Source organism: Cucurbita pepo, chromosome LG11 (assembly GCF_002806865.2).
Source record: "Cucurbita pepo subsp. pepo cultivar mu-cu-16 chromosome LG11, ASM280686v2, whole genome shotgun sequence".
NCBI classification, from domain to species: Eukaryota; Viridiplantae; Streptophyta; class Magnoliopsida; order Cucurbitales; family Cucurbitaceae; genus Cucurbita; species Cucurbita pepo.
In genome coordinates this window covers 219,778-238,008 of record NC_036648.1, presented here as the reverse complement: position 1 = coordinate 238,008, position 18,231 = coordinate 219,778, and the positions used below count along the sequence as shown (strand labels likewise).

The following is an 18,231-nucleotide window of genomic DNA, read 5'->3' as shown; positions in this document are numbered from 1 at the left end:
AAAAAAAAAAAAAAAAAAAAAAAAAAAATTAAACTCCCAAAGTCGAGAAAAGCATAGCTATACTCTCTTCCATCACTAATATATTTTTAATTTTAAACTTTGTGTCTAATTAAAAAACTATCTAGTAAGTTTTAAAAAATTTAAATTTATTTTCAACGGAATCTTTAATATGTTGAGAAATGTTAAAGATTTTATTAAGAGTTTAAATTTATTTAACATGGGCTAAAATTTGGTTACGGCCACTGTATTCTTATCGGGCTATAAACTGGCGTCGGCCCATATAAATTAATGGGCCAAGTTGGACGGTCGTTAAATTTCGTAGCATAACTGTTCCTTCCTTCAACATTCGCGCTTCAAATCCCAGAGGTGGCTCGTAGCCGCCTTCAGTGTCTCTTAAAACTTTCCTTCTGCTCCACCCATTGCGGTTCTCCTCTTCGGCTCCGTTTTGCTGTTTCACTGCTAATGTCAACCCGCTGAAGGAGTACCCATTAGAAGATCGCTTCTTATTTCTTTGCCCTTGCAGTTCAGCATTGAATTGTATTCGATGTCGATGCTGGATTCTCCCACATGTTTCGTCGATGCTGCGGCGTCTCACAATACTGTTTTCATTGACACCAGCCTCGGCACTCACTTGGCGATGGCCGTCTCAGACGGTGATATCGTCTCTGATATCAAAGGTAAACTTCTGCTATCTCCTTTTGTTTTTCATCATATTCTTTCTGCGGGTATACTGTTGTAGAGTCTATCATTGCATTCAAGATCGGTTTAGCTATATCTGGTTAATTAATTTTGGGGTAAAGCTTATGCACGAAGGTTGTATATCATTTGAATGAGTTTTGAAGTTTTGGGATGCAAGACTTCGGCGTTTTGGAATGATGGTTTTAGAACACAAGATCTATATTTTCATGTCCAATAGCTGTGAACTTAAATTTTCGTCCTCTGGTTATTTTATGTTCTCTCTGATGCTGTCTGACATTCCTAAAGAGACATTATCAGTGATAGAGATTAAATATAAATTAGTCAAAATTGATTATTTGAATTGAAATCTTGGTATATTTCCATATGTTTTAGTTTATTTCTATGGCTAACTCTTTCGTTCTCTGTCAACATTACTACACTAATTCTTCTTCTCTATTGTTATCATTATTTTCTTAGTTCAAGTGAAATTGAGTCGAATTTTCTCCAAACTCTATCTGTCTATCTGATACGATTAAAATTGTTTGTTATTATTATTATTAATAAAAGATTCTTCTTTAACTAGCAAGGCTGGTCTGAAAACCATTGGTTTCTCAGTTTTCGGCTTTGGGAAATTAAATTTATAAACACTGGTTCCACTTATGAGTTTTTTAGTCGGTTGTCTTCTTTTTAGGGATGCTTTCAGGATTCAAGTCTAATTTTGAAAAAGTAATTTTTGAACATTTTCAGGATTCTTGAAAAAACTGAAAAAAAAACGTTGCAAGAAAATTGTGAGAAAATAGACTCAGTTGTCAAAAATGATATGATTTGTAAAGTGTTTTTATGGTTTATATATTTTACATTTGAAATGACACCTTGATGCTTTTGCACGCAGGAAAGATAGAGAAGGAACATCCACTGTGTTTTCCTCATCTCGGGACCGTAAAAATTCATGCAATTAAGGTGCTTAATTATAATCTGTATACGTGAGCACAATCGATTATATGTACCTCTATTATTTACAGCTTTGGGGATTTTAAACTGACAGGTAACGCGCAAAGGGCACTTCTATCACCTTTCTGACTCCATGTATTTGAAAAGTGCATTTGTTGGCTACAATGACTGCTGGTTTCTTTCTGTTGATGCTTCTATTGTTGATGGTCAGTCAACTGACCCTAATACTGGCAATCTTTCAACTTATTTTGAAAGGGCAGGTGATAGCTCCGTTGATAGAATAAATGTTGCCAGAAATAATCATGGTGGACATGTACCTAACCATGATGCTCCACAATTACAAGACATTGTGACACAAGAATATGTCAATGAGAAAGCCCCTAGTAGAAAAGATTTAACGACTGAGAAGGAAGAAGTTACTCATTCTGTTGAAAATTGCAGCAAACATCAATCGGGCAGGATAAGGAATGGCTATGAAGGCCTCAACGAAACACTGGAATCTTTGCCTACTGTGAAGGTGAATCGTAAAAGTAAGAAGAGAAAAACAAAATTGATTAGTGAACATGAAGTTGTTAATCATACCGGTGATGATAATGATCAAAACCCATTGCAGCAAGTCGTTGGATCTGGTGAAAAATCCAGGGAATATGCACATAATGAAGTTTTCGATCATCCAATCATGGAGAGAAAATCCAATGTAGGTGAACCTGGTCAGGTCTCATCTTCTAATGCTCGTGATGAATCTGAACATGGAAGGACGCTTAAGTTTAATTTATCTGAGGAAGCTGAGGTTGATGACAAAAATTCTAAATCCAAATATCTGATGGATAATACTTCTTTGGTAGGTGCTGCACAGGCTGGGTTCATTGCAAAAAAAATGCCCATGATTGAAATGACAAGTGGAGTAATGAATGGAGTGGAAGGAAACAGAGTTTTTGTTTCTGAATCTAGCAAAGCGACATCTACACCTAAGGTTACTTCCGAGTACTTGTCGGATATGAAACAAACTGCAAAAGTTGTCGTAGGTAGTTTGTCTACTGAACCTGATGATCAACTGCCCAAGACTGGTTCAAGTTATGAGAAGAAGAAGACAAGGAAAAGGAAAAGTAAGTTGTCATGTTGTCCAAATGAGGCTGTTGGTTTGATTTCATCTAGAGTAGAGGATCAACAGGATGCAAGTCGAGAATCTGATATAACAACTGTCCCCAGTCAAGATATTGAGGAGGCATCAATTCCCAACCTCCTGGGAGCATCCAGGAAAAGGCACAATGATTCGAGTGATAAAATTGCAGAAACTTCTGCACCGTCCTTGGTTGGAGAGTCCTGTATGTTTCTCTTCAAACATTCTAATGTGGTTGAATGTTAAATGAAAGATCGTGTTTACAGCTTCACAAACTAGCCCAATAAATGATGGGTTCTGATGTTGATTCGTATTCTTCTTGTAGGTGATGATAAGAACAACATTGAACTTGGCGATGTGCAAAGCATAAGGAATGCGTCTGATAAAGCTGTGTTAGGAGTAAAAGGAATGATTGATTCAAAGGATATTGCCTCTAAAAGCAAGGATCCCGCTGATCTCCAGAAAAGCATTAGTACATCTGAGGATGCCAATAATGTTCGAGGCAATCATCTTACGTGCAAAACCGGAAAGGTTGTTCCAATTCTAGAGGGAAGAGAGTTTCTGCAGGTCACCGATACAAAAGCCTCAATGGTAGAGAACTGTCACTCATCAAGCTGGGATGGTACTGACGCTAATATTAAAGCTGCTGATATTTCTGAATCGGTACATTTAAAGGGAACTACTGAAAACGCCAAGCATGGTAAGAAAAGGAAGATTAAAAAATCTAGGGGTTCAGCAGAAGAAAGACAGATTAATTTAGTCACAGTAGGTGCTGGAGATACCGCACAAGACATTCTTCCAACTGAGCCACAAAGTTCTACTTTAGGTGATAATTCTTGTAGTAAAGCTGAGATTGGAGAAAACAATGTTTCTCTAATGAAGGGAGAAAACACAACTAGTACTTCCTTAATACCTGATGTTGCTGAAAACGCCAAGCATGGTAAGAAAAGGAAGATTAAAAAATCTAGGGGTTCAGCAGAAGAAAGACAGATTAATTTAGTCACAGCAGGTGCTGGAGATACCGCACAAGACATTCCTCCAACCGAGCCACAAAGTTCTACTTTAGGTGATAATTCTTGTAGTAAAGCTGAGAATGGAGAAAACAATGTTTCTCTTATGAAGGGAGAAAACACAAGAAGTACTTCCTTAATACCTGATGTTAGGTACATAGATATAGATAAACCAATTATAAGTAAGGTGGGACCTTCGATGCAAATCAACCAAACTCAAGCAGTAGCAAAAGACATGGATGGGCAAGTGAGAAAGAAAAATAAGAAGAGACCTGTGGCATCAATGAAAAGTACACCAGACCTTCAAGAAGAAAGTATCGGTAATGAGGATTCATTCCCATCAAAGAGAATTGACAAGGAAGTAAAACCTGTGTCTATAGCGGCAAAGAAAACTAAGTTTCCGAAAGCAGATTTGAGGAATGAAATTGAAAAAGCAAATTTGGACTCTACGCTGGTTTCTGAGGTTGAAACTACTCCTAGCATTTGCAAGAAGTCTAAGACAGTTGGGCCCTCCCTCACTCCATCTCTCGTTTCTGAAGGCTATGAAGAGAGGCCTATTGAAGCAAATAGATGTAGCAACACCAGTAAAGATGGTACTACTGTTAATGTTGACAATCACGGTGAAGTTCCTTATAAAGGCGATAAAGTTGGCATTGAGCAAAAGGCTGTCGAACTCCAACACGAATCTGTTGAAGTGCATGTCGACAAGTTGAGTAGAGAGAACAGTCCGGATACTCTGCTCAAATCTAAAAGAAAAAAGAAAAGTCTAAGTGCATGCTCTTCTGCGGTTTCCTTGAGTACGCAGAACAAACAGAAGTCAGATGAAAACACAGAGACTGAGGAACATTGGCAAACTAGCAACTCTAGCGCCCTCAAACTTCATGTTGACAATAAGCTAAAGAAGAATTCAAGAGGTGGGGTAAATTCTCTGCCTTCTAATGAGCATAAGCAGCAAACCTCTGACTCTAATAAAGCAGCTAGGGTGAGGGAAAAAGTTGTCGATTCTTCTCGGGGCAGTACTGAGATATACAGTGAAACTCCTGCTTTACCAAAAGCAAGACCCAAGTTGAAAAACTCAGCAAATATGGCTCAACAGGACCAAAAGCATAGTGGAAGTCAATCTACTGTTATTGGCCATCCTCTGGGTGAACAAAAACCTTCTCGGAGTGGAAAGCAAGATGATACTCAATCACGACGAAAGAACTCGTTGCTTACATCAGGAGGCATATTTAAGGATGCTAGCAGTGATAGTTCTGAGGATGAAGGTGGAATTGCTGATTCAGATGCTAGATCTCCTGATAATTCACTAATATCCAACTTCTCAGACGGTGAAAGCAATGGTAACAAAACACATCACGCTGCGCCAAGATTATATTGTTTTGCATTTCTGTGCTGCTTTTTAGATAGTTGGACGAGTCTATCAAACTTTTGGGCTTCCTTACTTTCTTCCCCCCACCCCATCTCGTTTTCTTTGCAATCATGTTATTGGTTTCTTATTGCTAATATTTTTCTTTTGAACGAATTTTGTTTCAGGATCTGTTGACTTGGAAAGAACAAACACCCGTAGAAGTATGAGAAAGAAAGAGTAAGTTTATGATGAAAAATGACGTTGGTTGTCTTTCCTGATTGAAGATATGTTAAATATGTTAAATATGATATGAGCATCTGTTGTTACAGAAATGTTGTGCATACATTTAGTGTCCTCACTTATATAGATATGCTAAAATGGAAATTACAAATGCCAATTGTCACCTCCTTACTTTGTAATTTTTTGCTTGTCATTTTTGGGTCCAATATATTCAGTTTTCCCTAGTTTCTCCTCGTTAACTTCCAACAAAAAAAAAAAAAAAAGAAAAAAAAACGTTTCCTTTCTGAGTATCTTTGAACTGCAATATTTTTGCCTTTTGTAGTATAGTTTATATTCTCCACCTGTAAACGTTTGTGATCTTGTAACAGGCCTTCAAGCCCTGAGAATATGACCCTTGACATAATCCTTCGAAGTTCAAGTAGGTATAAGAAGGCAAAGCTCACAGCTGTTCAATCACTACAAGATGATACTGAAAGCCAGCCTGTCGATTTTGTTCCAGACAGTCAGCCTAATATTTAGTTTGTTATTGTCATTTACCTCCTCCCGGAGCAATTTTCCAGAATTCATTGCCAAAACCTTCTTGTGCTTGTCTAAGTTTGTTAATGGAGATTGTCAAGATATCAAAATTTTGTGAACTGAAGAAATCACAAGGAAATGAGATCCTTGGGTTCTTTCGATGCTTGCATGATGGTTCCATGCTGAGTCTGTTCTGTAGTACATAACCAAAAATATTATTTTGAAGTAAATTATCAGTGGAACCAAACTCTATGCTTACTTCTTTTAGCACTTTTTTAACGTTGTTTAAGTATGTTAGACCTTTTACGGCAGCTATATGTTTATTGAAGTTGAAAATGTTAAGCAGGTAGCTTTCTCTCTGGTAGCCAATACGAAAACGAAGATTCCAACTTCAAAGACATTCATATACACGGAAAGATATAGCTAATTGTCCAGATGACAGGAGAAACAATGATTGCTATTTGAAATAGATTCATTAACATAATCTGCAATTACAGGCGATTTGTTTGCTATCACATTGCTCAAAACTTGGGATCACTCGGACCTCATCCTGTTGAGCTGATTCAAAGCCGGCTGAAGAATGTTGTACAGCACCCAAAGAATGGCGGGAGTTACGACAAACAGCAGAAGCTGGCCCCTGCTATCACTTGAAGATGCATCGGCAATCATGGCGAGCTCACTGGCAGAGGCATCAGGTGCGTACATGAACCCTGATGCAGTCAACCCCCCTAATCCCAACCCAATTATCACACCCTTGTCACTGCGCATTCTGTTTATCTGGTTGAGTGCTGGCTGTAATATGTTGAACAGAACCCATGCTATGGCCGGGATAAGAGGTAGCAAAAGGGCTATACCACGGTTGTCACCGTCGGCTGCTATATCTGCAATTTGTTGGGCTGCGAAGGCCGGATCTGATGAGCTCAGGGCTGAGAAGACAGCTCCGGCTATGGCGGTGCTGGAGAGAAAGGTTGATAAGTTGGAATGTTCATTGGATTTTGATGAGATTAGTCCTTTCGGCAGGTTCTGGAGAGAGAGGAGGGAGATGGGCTTGGGGATCAGCTTTGGGGTGTTGTGGTTTCTGGTGGAGTTGATGCTTGTGCACTTGACACTCAGCACTGCCATTGTTGCCATGGTAGCTGCCATTGAAGTTGATTTGCTTGTTTCTGCTGAACTTCGCTCTTGATGGCCTCTGGCAGACAGTAGGGGAGATGCAGAATGAAGTAGGAAAGGTTGGGTTTTGGCAAAATGTTTAGTTGTGATGAGATGAGGAGATGGGAAGACAGAGGAGAAGCCAAGTCATGGTAATATTCCAACCAATAAAATTGTTTGGAGTGGATTCTCTCTTATCCAATGGATGGGACTGTGAGTCATAGATCTCTTATTTCCTACCCCACTTTACTTCTCTTATCACTTGAATAACTTGCTTTTCCATCTCTACTTTTTAAACGATTCAAAATAAATAATTTTCATCCCTAACATATTAAGTCGACCAAAAGAAAAGCATGGATTGAGATCTTGATGTTTGATCTTTGAATGAACGAACGCTTAAATTTTTCAACATATGTATAATCAGTGTAATCCATGAGTAAGTTTTTTGGTTTATAATTTGATTGCTCTCGTTCTTTAATACATGATTAATATTCATCTATTAAAAGCTATGAAATGAAATTTAAATTTTATTCTATGACAACATACCAGACCAAATGATAATCTATGTTTTTCCGCTGAAAGAGTAATCACAAGACTATGTTCGAAATATTTTTTATCAGGCATTGTAAACGGGAAGAGAAGGAAAGGATTGTCCAAGTTTATATGAAAATGATGTATATCCATGCTAGAAAATTTTCCAAGCAAGCACGAACATGGTTTCATTGCTGTTCATCAATTTAATTTCCCATGGCAAGCTTGGCTGTTGATCCAACGGCGGTGAATGGATTCTGCGTCCAAGCACTCCACCGTCCTAAACTGTCCAACTTTGTGGCAGCCGTCCACGTTTTCGTAATCCCAGCACCCTTTCGGTTGCCTCCAAGCATTAAAAAACTTGCCCAAAACGAACACTCATTTCGATATTCACTGAAGTTTTTACCAAAGAAGCAACAAAAGCAACAATTTTCATGAATCCCAGTGGACAATCTTCGGCTTTCATCGCTGAAATCCTCCATCCCACCATCCAATCAAGCTGTTACTCGAATGCTACCTCTGCAAATTCGCTGTTTTTCTCCTTGAAATTTGACCCATAAACCCCCTTCCCTTCCTTTTCAATTTGGGGGTTCTTGTGAGCTTCCTTTCTTCTTGTTTATCCGAAAAAAAATGGCTTCCGTCTCATTTTACCGCCCAAATTTTGTGTTCTCTTCATTTCCGAACCGTGTTCCGACCTCAAATCCTCTATTTCATGGAGTCCAATTCCGAGGTTTATCCCACCATAAGCCTTTCCTTCGTGGTTCCCTTGCGGTGGCGAGATTTGGGTTTCAACCCGAGTTCTTGCCTGACCCGGATCACGCCGAGGGCTTTGTGAGAGAGTTATTCGGCAAAGCTGAGAGCGTTCTTTACACGATTGCCGACGCCGCCGTGTCTGCTTCTCCGGAGGATGTTACCACCGCCAAACAGACGGAGGATTGGTTTACGGGGATCACCAATTATATGGAGAGCGTCCTTAAAGTATGTTACGTTTAGCTAATTATCACTTATGAACATCATTGTTGATTTTAGTTTCCTTTGGCCTTGTTTTAGAGTTGGATTTACATAAAGTAGATGAAAATTGAGAATTGAACTTGTATTTGATCTTGTTGGCTTCATGTTTCAGATTCTTAAGGATGGCCTTTCTGCTGTACATGTTCCTTATGCCTATGGTTTTGCCATTATACTCCTTACAGTTCTTGTTAAGGCTGCTACGTTTCCTTTGACGAAGAAGCAGGTTCTTTGCTGAACCAATAACTACTTTTATTCCCATGAATTCGTTTAGTGTTCTTGACTCTTCTGTTGAACTCAGGTAGAATCTGCAATGGTGATGCGTTCTTTGCAACCGCAAGTGAAGGCTGTTCAGCAACGCTACGCTGGGGATCAGGTTCAAACTTTTCTCTTGCTGTAGGATGTATCTCGGGAACGACAGGGAAAGAGTTTACTCGTAATACTTGTTTCTAGTACCAATGTACTTTATGAAGCTATGCTTATTGTAAATTAGCACGATGTTGATAGCTAGTTAGAATTGTCTTCTCAAATTGTGGCATTGCGATTATGATAGTTCTGGCTCATAATCAATGGCGTCGTAACATACCTTTTAGAAATTAGCTGAATCTAATGGTCATGAGAGTGGCAGCCACTTCTAGTCTCCTTTTTAGAAGTAGCAATTTAAATAAGCTGAATCGAATGTTCTTCGCTCTATGATCAAATTTTACTTTTTTAATCTGTCTGCAGGAGAGGATTCAAATTGAGACCGCTCGACTGTACAAATTAGCTGGCATAAACCCACTGGCAGGTGCTAAAATTGTGCCTGTTTTTAGAGATATAGTTACTCTGATAAATTTAGTAGTCAGACGTTGCCTCTTTGTTCATGCATCTGTGTGAATTTATTTGGCTCAGGCTTGGTTCTTATTACACAAATAAGTTTTTGTCATTATGGACAAGCATTGGATCCTTCCTATAGATTATGTTGATATGCTTGGTGAAGTGAAGCTAAGCTACTAGATCGATATTAGTTAAGCTACTAGATCGATATTAGTTCAAGTCATGCATCTATTACTTTTTGTATTTTGCCTAGAAAATGTATGCGAGTAAGTTCATGCATTTGTGAACTGTCATTCTATCCTTGATGGAGGTTTGGTGTGAGATCCCACATCTGTTGGAGAGGGGAACGAAGCATTCTTTATAAGGGTGTGGAAACCTCTCCCTGTTAGACGTGTTTTAAAAACTTTGAGAGGAAGCCTGAAAAGGAAAGCCTAAAGAGAACAATATATGTTGGTGGTGGGCTTGGGTTGTTACAAATGGTATCAGAGCCAGACACCGGGCGGTGTGTTAGTGAGGAACGAGTGCTAGTGAGGATGCTGGGCCCCGAAGGGGGTGGATTGTGAGATCTTACAAGGACGCTGGGCCTCGAAGGGGGGTGAATTGTGAGATCCCATATCAGTTGGAGAGGGGGACAAAACATTCTTTATAAGGGTGTGGAAACCTCTCCCTAGTAGACGCGTTTTAAAAACCTTGAGAGGAAGCCTGAAAGGGAAAGCCTAAAGAGAACAATATCTGCTAGTGGTGGGTTTGGGTTGTTACAAACGGTATCAGAGCCAGACACCAGGCGTTGTGTTAGCGAGGAACGAGTGCTAGCGAGGACGCTAGGCCCCGAAGGGAGTGGATTGTGAGATCCTACAAGGACACTGGGCCTCGAAAGGGAGTGAATTGTGAGATCCCACATCGGTTGGAGAGGGGAACAAAGCATTTTTTATAAGGGTGTGGAAACCCCTCCGTAGTAGATGCGTTTTAAAAACCTTGAGGAGAAGCCCGAAAGGGAAAAGCCCAAAGAAGACAATGTCCACTAGTGGTGGGCTTTGGCTGTTATATTTGGAATATTTGAATCAACTCAGTTATTGCTTGGTATCTCATATGTCAATGTTATCTCGGTTTGCAGGATGCCTACCCACATTGGCAACAATTCCTGTATGGATTGGACTATACAGAGCTCTCTCAAATGTGGCCAACGAGGTGCTCTTTGAATTTGTTCAGAGCTTGTGATTTCTCACTATCGTTTATCCCTAATCTGATCTGATTGCCTAAATTTAAGGGTCTCCTAACGGAAGGTTTTTTCTGGATACCCTCTCTGGCTGGTCCAACCACAATTGCTTCTCGACAAAATGGGAGCGGTATCTCTTGGCTCTTTCCATTTGTTGTAAGTATTTTGGTATAACATGGCATTTGTTGTAAGTATCTAGTGCCAATTCTTATATTATGGTTGCGTCGACTTCTGACCAGGATGGCCATCCACCACTTGGGTGGTCAGATACTTTTGCGTATCTTGTCCTGCCGGTGTTGCTGGTCGTCTCACAGTACATCTCTGTTCAAATTATGCAATCGTCGCAGGTCGGTTGTTTTCTTGATGTTCATCAGCATGTTACTGCCTATAGAGGCATCTTGGCTTGTTTTCATTTATGTTAATTCTCAACTCTTAGTCTGAAAAAAACATTTGTAGCTTACAAGTATAATCTGTTCATTTTGGGTTATCTAACATATCTTGAAGTTATGACATCCAGAATAATGATCCAAACATGAAGAGTTCTCAAGCCATATCGAAGTTCCTACCGTTAATGATCGGATATTTTGCACTTTCAGTTCCTTCTGGTCTAAGCCTTTACTGGTAAGCAAATTTTCCAATCAGGACCATCTGTAGGCAAAATAGATTGGTCATTTCTGGCTCTACTAATTGTTGTAGCATAGTCTCCTTGAAAATTTCAGCATCTCTTATATCTGTCAGATGTTATAACTCAGGCTTACCAATAACATCTTGAGCACAGCTCAGCAAGCATGGCTTCAAAAGTTAGGTGGTGCGAAAACCCCGGACAAACAATTGATTGATGAAATCATGAAACAAGAACAACCCCAAATCCAGAGCCAAGCGCCCAAGTTAGACTCAACCTCGAGTAGCACGGTAGCTCGACAAGAAGAGAAGCTGACAGCAGAAGGGCTAAAACCTGGTGAAAGGTTAGAAGTTGTTTGTTACGAAAAACAAGTGTGGGGTTTAGTTATGACTGGCTTTTTATGTGTTGATAATTTCCAGATTTAAACAGATAAAGGAGCAAGAGGCTAGGATGAGACAGCAAAGTGAAGAAGAAAAAAGGAAAGCTGAAGAGGCAGCCGAGAGTGCCATTGTTGGAGTTGGTGTCAATGGCAGTCTTTCTAGAACGGATGTAAAGGAAGACCAAGGCTCCATATCTATGTCTACCATGCAACGAACAGATGTGGAAAACAAGCCAAGTGCAACTCCAGGGGAGGTAAATCCCTTCTTGTATAAACTCGTCGCACTTTTGTAGTTTGAAATTCATATTAAATGCTTATTTCAGGGAGTACACGAGACATACACTGGAGTGGCCAAGGATGCCAAACTAAAGGGAGAAGAACAAAGAGAGTAACTGGTTGAGGCAAGATAGAGATAGAGATAGAGATAGTGTTTTGATTATACAAGCCAGTAGGTTAGTTCACATGGTTGATATGGCAGGAAAGGCAATTGTTTCGTTCAGCTCGATACCGTGAAGAACACTCCATCGGAGGTGGTATTCGAGCTTCTTTTTCCTGATGGCCAGTTGAGTTTCAGAGTTTACTCGTCCATCATAGATTTGGATTGGGAATGATATGGAATGTAATTTGAAATCTGTACAAACACAGATGAGTACTTTCTTTTCATGTGGGTTTGACTAGAATGATGAGTAATAATGAATGGAGCTTAGAACACATTTTTTGAATCTTGAGCTGAAGCTTGCCCTGTTCCATCTCTATTCTTATCCATCATTCATCATCCATTTTTCCACGACAGTCCAGATTGGTACAAATCTCGGTTTGTTTAATAACGTGAAGCCCACAACCCATTAACATAGTGGGCCGAGCCTTCGTCTGTGGCCCAATTGTGTGTGAGAGAGAGAGAGAGAGAGAGAGCCACGTGATAATAATGGAATTTGGACTTTTTAGAAGAATTCGATAAGGTGGGAAAGTATAGTTTTTTTTTTTTATATATAAAATTACAAAACTTTTTTTAATGATTTCCCCATTATTTATTTATTTATTTATTTATTTATTTGTCACATCTGACCAAGCACATGATTCAATCATTAACACATCCTTTTTTACTTTTATTATTATTATTATTATTATTATTATTAAAAAAAAAAAAAGTTGGAATTTTCAATTGGATTAAAAAATAAAAATGGGTAAGATGCTAGTTGAACATAATTATTGTTCTCTACGCTTAAATCATGGAAATTGCAACTTAAGTTAAGTGAAGCTAAGAATGAATATTTGTATTTATGTACTTAATTAATTATAGATAATTTGTTATGAATATAAAAAACGGTGCATTTAATTCACACCTACACTTAAAATAATAAATAGATTATTATTTTTTTAATTAAAAAAAAAAAAAAAAAGCTACATATTGACATTTATGATAAACACAAATGATAATGTTGATGATGAGTGAGTATTGACTAATCTTAGGTTTTTGTTAATAAAAACATGGTTTAGGTCCGCAAGTTCGGGTTGACATGATTAACTAAATTATTAAAACATTTTAAATAATAATTATAAAAATATTTTGTAATTTAAAACAAGAAACTTAAGAAAATATTAACTCCATCCCACCATCATAAGGAATTTATCAAACATAATCTATCATTGATTTAATTGGAGCACATGCCTCTCTCTCAATATCCATATTCCCATGTGAATGTTGGGAATATTCTTTTTCAATTCTTCCTCGGTTACATCTATATTTTTCACCCAACATTAATATTTGAGGTAGAAATAGAAAATTTAGATCGATAGAAATAACAAACCTTCTACAATAGTACAAAGCTCATAGCTTTACTCTTGATTTTTTCAAAATACCTCGTACTAAATGATATATGTTACTTGTTTATATACTCGTGATCTTTCATTTGGCAATAGTCTTCATTCATTCGCGAAAAACCTCATATTTATGTGTAATTGTTGTTTAGGGTATTGTTGTAGGATTAATGCACTTTATTAATTTAATACAGAATTAATGATGTATTTACTTTGCCTTTAAGAATTGAATGCAGAATTCCACTTGCTTCAATTTCTAGATATATCTTATATATATATAGATATATATAATGTCTAAAAATATTTAATTTAATTGTTTAAACATTTAATTTCCAGATAAATAAAACCGAGTTTTTTTTATAAAAAAAAAAAAAAAAAAAAAAAAAAAAAAAANGTTAAGTAATAAACATTAGTTAGGCAATTAAGAGCATGTGAGTGTTTCCTAATTCCTACCTTCTAGATGCATGTGAAGGAGAGGCAACATTATTTTTGTGGTTTGACTTTCTTTTTTTCTTTTTAAATTAAATTTCTAGACTACACTTAAATTTAATTTTGGTAAATATAAATAAAAACGTATAAAAAAAAAATTATATTGTTATAGTAAATCATGACAACTTCAATCATATAAAAATATAATTTAAACTATTTTTCAAACTTGTTATAATATTTTTTATATTTAATTATTTAAAAGGAAGGGTCAGAGGGTCCTTGATTAGGGCAATCCCGGTGCCCTACAGCTACCAAAGGCCACAATAATGGAGGTGGGGTTTGCTTGATAAGCCGCAATGACCACCCTCCAGCCCCATCCACCTCCTTATTCCACTATTTTTTTTAATTATTATTCCTTAATTAATCAAATAATATTCTCTTATTATTGTTAATCGGTGTATTTTCCAATTAAATCTTGACCTATATCAATATTTATAAGGCTATGTTCAAATAGTCCCTAATCTAGTATCATTTTTTTTTATATGTTATTTTTTTTAAAAAAAAATGGTGGGTTATTTAGATGATTATTTTGTTGACATATTTATGTTTATAAAACAATAAGTTATATTATTTTCTTGAAAGGAGAAGCTTCAATAGAATTATAAAAGGTAAATTTTAGGGTTAAAAAAAATTTGAATAATGTGGGTTGAATGTTTGGGGGAATAAGACAGGATATCAGAAGGTGGAGTATGAAAACGGGGATTGGAATAATGTAAACCCGAGTTGGGATAAGTGAAGTTCCCGGAACCCAAGCAGCAGTTTAAGGCTAATCCACGCCATTGGTTCGTACTACGAAACTATTAATATTAATAAAAAAGTACACTTTATTATTAATATTTAATATATACTTTTGTTCTATTTATAAAATTGGAGTATCTTATCCACCTCCGGGGTTATAATAATCTCAGAATTGTGGTGTTTGGTTTAGGTGATGGAATCTGACGGCTTACATCACTGATGATAACATCTGAGAATTCAAAGGTCAAAGCATCGGATGGGTGGGATTTAACGGAGCCGATCATGAAGGGTGGGGTTGTCTGAACAAGACCCACATGGGAGAACGTGGCTTGCTTACAAAATTTAAAAAAAAAAAATTAAAAATTAAAAATTGAAAAAAAAAAAAGAAAAGTCCACGTCAGCTTCTTGACGGACGGTACGAACCTCCCATGTGGCACAAAATTTTAATCTGACATCAAATAAAGAAAATTATTCAGAAAAAGAAAAAAAAGAGAAATAATTTGGATTTGGATCTAAATAGAATGACGCCGACATCCATTTTGAAACTTGGCAAGTGTCGGCAGTTTAATTTAACGTTCTTGCATGAATTACCTTTGTGGAGGAGGCGAGCTTAAAATTTGTTCTGTAAAAATTTGAATGCATAACAATTAAATATAATGTTTTTACTATAGAACTCAACCCAGTTATGTTGTTAACGGCCAACTACTTTGCGCCCAACTGAAATCATGGATGAATGCGAGCTTAGATTTTGGTTTTTTTTTTAAAAAAAAATAAACAATCTTTTTCAATTTTTTTAATTTTAAATAATGAAAGCTCCATTTGTGATGTGAGGGTTTATAAAAACCAGCATTCTTTACCCCTTTCTTCATCATCGTCATTACCAAACTCGATCCTCTGTTTCTGCCTCCTCTGTTTCTGCCTCCTCTGTTTCTGCCTCCTCTGTTTCTGCCTCCTCTGTTTCTGCCTCCTCTGTTTCACACACAGAAAGGCAGCCATGGAAATTCCAAGTTTTCTTCCCATAATAACCTTCACCCTTCTTCTCCAAATGTGCGCCATTTCATCTTCTCCAGTCTCCGACCCTGAACTAGTCGTCCAAGAAGTTCTCTCGTGAGTTCTTTTCCAATTTTGAAACTTTGAACACATATTAGTCGGAACATTTTTGTGAACATCTTTTTTTTGTTGTTGTTGGTTATGGTTTCAGGAGCATCAACAATGCAACAACGAGAAGGAATTTGGGGTTCCTTTCCTGTGGAACTGGAAACCCAATAGACGATTGTTGGAGGTGCGACCCTAATTGGGAGAAGAATCGAAAGCGTCTAGCCGACTGCGGCATTGGGTTCGGGAAGCGAGCCATCGGCGGCAAAAACGGGAAATTCTACGTAGTCACTGACCCATCCGACAAGGACGTGGTGAACCCAAAACCAGGCACTCTTCGCCACGCCGTAATCCAAAAGGAACCCTTATGGATCACCTTTAAACGCGACATGGTCATCAAATTAAAAGCAGAGTTGCTGATGAACTCTTTCAAAACCATCGACGGTCGGGGTGTGTCGGTCCACATAGCCGGTGGGCCTTGCATTACAATTCAGTATGTGACCAACATTATCATCCACGGCATCAACATTCACGACTGCAAGCAAGGTGGGAACACGTACGTTAGAGATTCGCCGGAGCATTATGGTTGGAGGACTCTGTCGGACGGCGATGGGGTTTCGATATTTGGAGGCAGCCATGTTTGGATCGACCATTGCTCTTTGTCGAATTGTCGTGATGGGCTAATTGATGCGATTCATGGGTCTACAGCCATCACTGTTTCCAACAATTACATGACCCACCATAACAAAGTTATGCTTTTAGGACACAGTGATTCGTATACTCAAGACAAGAACATGCAAGTCACCATTGCTTTCAACCATTTTGGTGAGGGCCTTGTCCAGAGAATGCCACGGTAAGTTCAAATTTAAAATGGCTTGATCTCGTGAATGCCACTGTGTGGGAAGTCATTGGGTTTTCCTTATTTTGGCAGATGCCGGCATGGGTACTTTCATGTGGTGAACAATGACTACACTCATTGGATAATGTACGCCATTGGTGGAAGTGCTTCCCCTACCATCAATAGCCAAGGGAACAGATACCTTGCTCCCAATAACCGAGATAGGAAAGAGGTCAGAATTTAGATTCCAATTATTTCTTTAAAGCTTGATTAGAAAGGAGAGTTTATGAACTTAAGTGGGTGATGGTTTCAGGTCACAAAGCGGGAGGATGCACCACAAAGCAAATGGAAGAATTGGAATTGGAGGTCAAGTGGAGATTTGATGTTGAATGGAGCATTCTTCACGAGATCGGGTGCTGGATCGTCGTCTAGCTACGCGAGGGCGTCGAGCTTGAGTGCGAAGTCGTCGTCGTTGGTGAGTACGATGACGGCGGGAGCAGGGGTGCTGCGGTGCCGAAAGGGGTCCCGGTGTTAGTCCAGCCACCCTGGGCAGTATATTGAAGATAAATTAGCAAGGAGAGATTTGGAGATCTTCTTGTATAGTAATTTTTACTTTGTCTTACTTGATTGGTCACAACTGAAAAGCTTCCTTTCTTTTTTTCTTTAAAAAAAAGAAAAAAGAAAAAAGAAAAGGTTAAATTTCAGAGTGAGTGGCCCACCATTTGTAATTCTGTCTGATTACAATATAATATAAATATTACTATTTGAAAAGAAAAGAGGACTGTATTTCCCTTTATAAACAGGAAGTCCCCCATGATTCCCAATAATTTATAAGATAAGCTCACAATTCAAATTATGAATATTTTGATGGTTCATGTAATTATTAACCTTTTGATCCATGGTGTGGTACCGAATAAAGTACATAAAAAGACATCCACCAGCGATACAATCTTTGTAAATGAAATGAATGAGACTTGGAACGGAGAAAGTTGTTGATTATTGATGAATGCATAGTTTTATTTTATATATATATATATATGTGATGAAAGCTTTTCATGATATAACTAAAAAGTTAGAAGGAACGGCAAATTTAATATGTTCTTTAAACCAATGTAAAAGTAAACTGGTAAATAATCTAATAAAATGCAACGCTAAAAAGGAAGGCCACCCAGAAGCATACCAAAAAGATGTTCAATCCGACAAACGCTACACCAATGAAAACAGTGTGATTTTGAGGTGTATGAATGCCAAAGCTTACCAACAAATATTTTAAAAGGAAATAGAGATGGGGGAAGGTAATAGGGAAGTGAGTATTGAGTAAGTTCACGAGACACAATGAATGGGGATAGAAGCTGTTCCCTGTCAGAGCAAAGAGAGGCAGCAAACGCACAGCGGGCGGGTGGACTTTTGAGGCGTTGCCCCATAAATTACATTGCCACTTCCTGTCTCACCCCCACTCATTTATTACTATCATATGTATGTAGTGTCTTAAAGCTCTTAAATTCAGCTGCAAAGATGTTTAAAATCAATCATTAAGTAGTAACTGCTGTTTTTACTACTAGGGAGAAAATAATAATGGAGGACAGGGAAGAGAATTCTAATTATTTGCTTCAAGTTAATCCCAACCGTAGAACTTGCATGCCCATGAGATCCTCCTCTTTTTCAATGT

The 18,231-nt window shown here is 38.0% G+C and overlaps 3 protein-coding genes and 1 pseudogene across 6 annotated transcripts; 3 read left to right on the top strand and 1 right to left on the bottom strand.

Moving 5' to 3' along the window:
* Positions 1–358: 358 nt before the first annotated feature.
* LOC111804907 lies at positions 359–6,121 on the top strand. Of its 3 annotated transcripts, none has more exons than XM_023689734.1 (7): positions 359–677; positions 1,571–1,638; positions 1,724–2,146; positions 2,243–2,954; positions 3,075–5,099; positions 5,293–5,344; positions 5,716–6,121. In XM_023689734.1, exons 1-7 carry the CDS (start codon positions 545–547, stop codon positions 5,864–5,866), a joined length of 3,564 nt encoding a protein of 1,187 aa, XP_023545502.1. In that variant the 5' UTR covers positions 359–544; the 3' UTR covers positions 5,867–6,121. The 3 variants fall into 3 exon arrangements, with proteins under 3 accessions (XP_023545502.1, XP_023545504.1, XP_023545501.1); XM_023689736.1 differs by having other exon boundaries at positions 1,724–2,954; positions 3,075–3,449; positions 3,690–5,099; XM_023689733.1 differs by having other exon boundaries at positions 1,724–2,954.
* A 111-nt stretch (positions 6,122–6,232) lies between these two features.
* LOC111804910 lies at positions 6,233–7,178 on the bottom strand (annotated as a pseudogene).
* A 466-nt stretch (positions 7,179–7,644) lies between these two features.
* On the top strand, positions 7,645–12,306 carry LOC111804909 (ALBINO3-like protein 1, chloroplastic). 2 transcript variants are annotated; one of them, XM_023689737.1, is made up of 11 exons: positions 7,650–8,521; positions 8,667–8,777; positions 8,853–8,927; positions 9,278–9,338; positions 10,482–10,555; positions 10,635–10,739; positions 10,823–10,930; positions 11,101–11,204; positions 11,336–11,548; positions 11,625–11,838; positions 11,908–12,306. In XM_023689737.1, the coding sequence occupies exons 1-11, from the start codon at positions 8,174–8,176 to the stop codon at positions 11,974–11,976; spliced, it is 1,482 nt and encodes a 493-aa protein (XP_023545505.1). In that variant the 5' UTR covers positions 7,650–8,173; the 3' UTR covers positions 11,977–12,306. The 2 variants fall into 2 exon arrangements, with proteins under 2 accessions (XP_023545506.1, XP_023545505.1); XM_023689738.1 differs by lacking the exon at positions 11,908–12,306 and having other exon boundaries at positions 7,645–8,521; positions 11,635–11,657.
* A 3,120-nt stretch (positions 12,307–15,426) lies between these two features.
* LOC111804904 (probable pectate lyase 5) lies at positions 15,427–17,325 on the top strand. The gene is made up of 4 exons (XM_023689730.1): positions 15,427–15,736; positions 15,831–16,577; positions 16,656–16,794; positions 16,876–17,325. The coding sequence occupies exons 1-4, from the start codon at positions 15,624–15,626 to the stop codon at positions 17,095–17,097; spliced, it is 1,221 nt and encodes a 406-aa protein (XP_023545498.1). The 5' UTR covers positions 15,427–15,623; the 3' UTR covers positions 17,098–17,325.
* The last annotated feature ends 906 nt before the right edge of the window (positions 17,326–18,231 follow it).

Bases quoted from the DNA above. Each gene is read 5' to 3' on its own strand.
- LOC111804907 (XM_023689733.1), top strand. From the start codon at position 545: ATGTCGATGCTGGATTCTCCCACATGTTTCGTCGATGCTGCGGCGTCT. The intron at 5,100-5,292 runs GTAACAAAACAC...ATTTTGTTTCAG, and splicing joins CTCAGACGGTGAAAGCAATG to GATCTGTTGACTTGGAAAGA. The intron at 5,345-5,715 runs GTAAGTTTATGA...ATCTTGTAACAG, and splicing joins AGAAGTATGAGAAAGAAAGA to GCCTTCAAGCCCTGAGAATA.
- LOC111804909 (XM_023689737.1), top strand. From the start codon at position 8,174: ATGGCTTCCGTCTCATTTTACCGCCCAAATTTTGTGTTCTCTTCATTT. The intron at 9,339-10,481 runs GTGCTAAAATTG...CTCGGTTTGCAG, and splicing joins TGGCATAAACCCACTGGCAG to GATGCCTACCCACATTGGCA. The intron at 10,556-10,634 runs GTGCTCTTTGAA...CCTAAATTTAAG, and splicing joins TCTCAAATGTGGCCAACGAG to GGTCTCCTAACGGAAGGTTT.
- LOC111804904 (XM_023689730.1), top strand. From the start codon at position 15,624: ATGGAAATTCCAAGTTTTCTTCCCATAATAACCTTCACCCTTCTTCTC. The intron at 15,737-15,830 runs GTGAGTTCTTTT...TTATGGTTTCAG, and splicing joins GTCGTCCAAGAAGTTCTCTC to GAGCATCAACAATGCAACAA. The intron at 16,578-16,655 runs GTAAGTTCAAAT...TTATTTTGGCAG, and splicing joins CTTGTCCAGAGAATGCCACG to ATGCCGGCATGGGTACTTTC.